This window comes from Poecilia formosa, unplaced genomic scaffold (assembly GCF_000485575.1).
Source record: "Poecilia formosa unplaced genomic scaffold, Poecilia_formosa-5.1.2 Scaffold3399, whole genome shotgun sequence".
NCBI classification, from domain to species: domain Eukaryota; kingdom Metazoa; phylum Chordata; class Actinopteri; order Cyprinodontiformes; family Poeciliidae; genus Poecilia; species Poecilia formosa.
In genome coordinates this window covers 1-1,515 of record NW_006803338.1, presented here as the reverse complement: position 1 = coordinate 1,515, position 1,515 = coordinate 1, and the positions used below count along the sequence as shown (strand labels likewise).

The following is a 1,515-nucleotide window of genomic DNA, read 5'->3' as shown; positions in this document are numbered from 1 at the left end:
TCCAAAACTTACCTTACTGTCAGTTTTGGGGTTGGTACCAATCGCTCTTCTTTATGTGACTGGTGTCTTAAAGAAGTGTATTAAATGGTATATTTTTCAAGAACATTATTTGTGTTTGTATGGATTTTATTGCTATGACACACGTAGTCATACAGTTACCCAAAAAAGATGCAATAATAATGATTATAGTCACTCATTGTTGCCATGATGGTACTGCAAAATATTATTATAAAACTTTAACACCCATGCAGCAGAAACTGCTGATAATACAATAAGGGAGAGTAGTAGGAGAAAAAAAAAGTTCAAAAAGTCAGCAGCAAAACTTCAGTGATGAGAGTTTGTGAACTTTATCATAACTGAAAGTTTTAAGCAAACAAGACAGAACAGTATTGTTATTCCATCATCAGGAGGAGGAGTGACATCACTTCCTGTGTGTTTCAGAGCGTACTGGCTTCACGGTGCGACCTGTGGCCGGTTACCTTTCCCCCAGAGACTTCCTGGCTGGTTTGGCCTACAGAGTGTTTAACTGCACTCAATACATTCGCCACAGCACCGACCCCCTCTACACACCAGAACCGTGAGTCCAAACCTGTAATCTGCTGCGCTGTAATCTCATCCAGCTCACAGTCACATCATTTCCCTGATTTTTCATTAATCCATTTCTTCCATAGATTTAACATACCTCCTTTCTTGTTGTGGTTTTTCTTACCAAGCGGTTTCTAGTTGTTTCTGTAAGACTGGTTCAATCTCAGGATCAAGTCTTTGCAGGCCCAGAGAGAAGAAGCAACACTTATGTCTGCCACAGTAATCAATAAATCTCATTACAAATTAAAATGAGCTCAATAATTTCCATTTGCTTGATTTCTCATTCTTTCTACCAAAAACTGGATGACAAAAGTCTTCAGTTTGGTTCTTTGGTATCAACTAGCCCTTCTTATAAAGGACAATATTGCTCATAGAGACTTTATAATTCATTTTATTTGTTGTTTCTGTTGTTTTGTTTATTTATTTTGGATATTTAAAATGTCTTCCAGTTCCAGTGTTAAAAATGTTCATTTAAATTTAAATATTACTGATCTTTAAGAGTGTGTTCTTGCATTATTATTATGTCTTTACAATTATATCACTTCAAAATGATCTCAAGCCAACATTATTGTGTATTACAATAATTTATTGTCTGACCGGCGTAGCAACACTTAAACCCCTGAACTGGTTTCACTTTAATCAATCTAATTTCAAACCAAACCAATGAGTTTCAACGGGAATAAAAAGTCAGATATTTAATTTTAAATAATCATAATTATATTTAGCCTAGATCACCAACCTCCTCCAGAACATCTGGTCTGCTGGTCCAAACAGCGTCTGTTTGTTCTCAGAGATACATGTCATGAGCTGCTGGGTCACGTTCCCCTGCTGGCTGACCCAAAGTTCGCCCAGTTCTCCCAGGAGATCGGCCTGGCCTCACTGGGAGCGACGGATGAGGATGTACAGAAACTGGCCACGGTGAGTGGGGAC

The 1,515-nt window shown here is 38.1% G+C and overlaps 1 protein-coding gene across 1 annotated transcript; it reads left to right on the top strand.

Annotated features, from left to right (window-relative positions):
• Positions 1-419: 419 nt before the first annotated feature.
• On the top strand, positions 420-1,503 carry LOC103133430 (tryptophan 5-hydroxylase 2-like; the record flags this gene model as incomplete). The annotated part of the gene is made up of 2 exons (XM_007545177.2): positions 420-577; positions 1,377-1,503. Coding segments are annotated over 2 exons (285 nt in total), but the record flags the coding sequence as incomplete, so codon positions are not given.
• Positions 1,504-1,515: the final 12 nt, after the last annotated feature.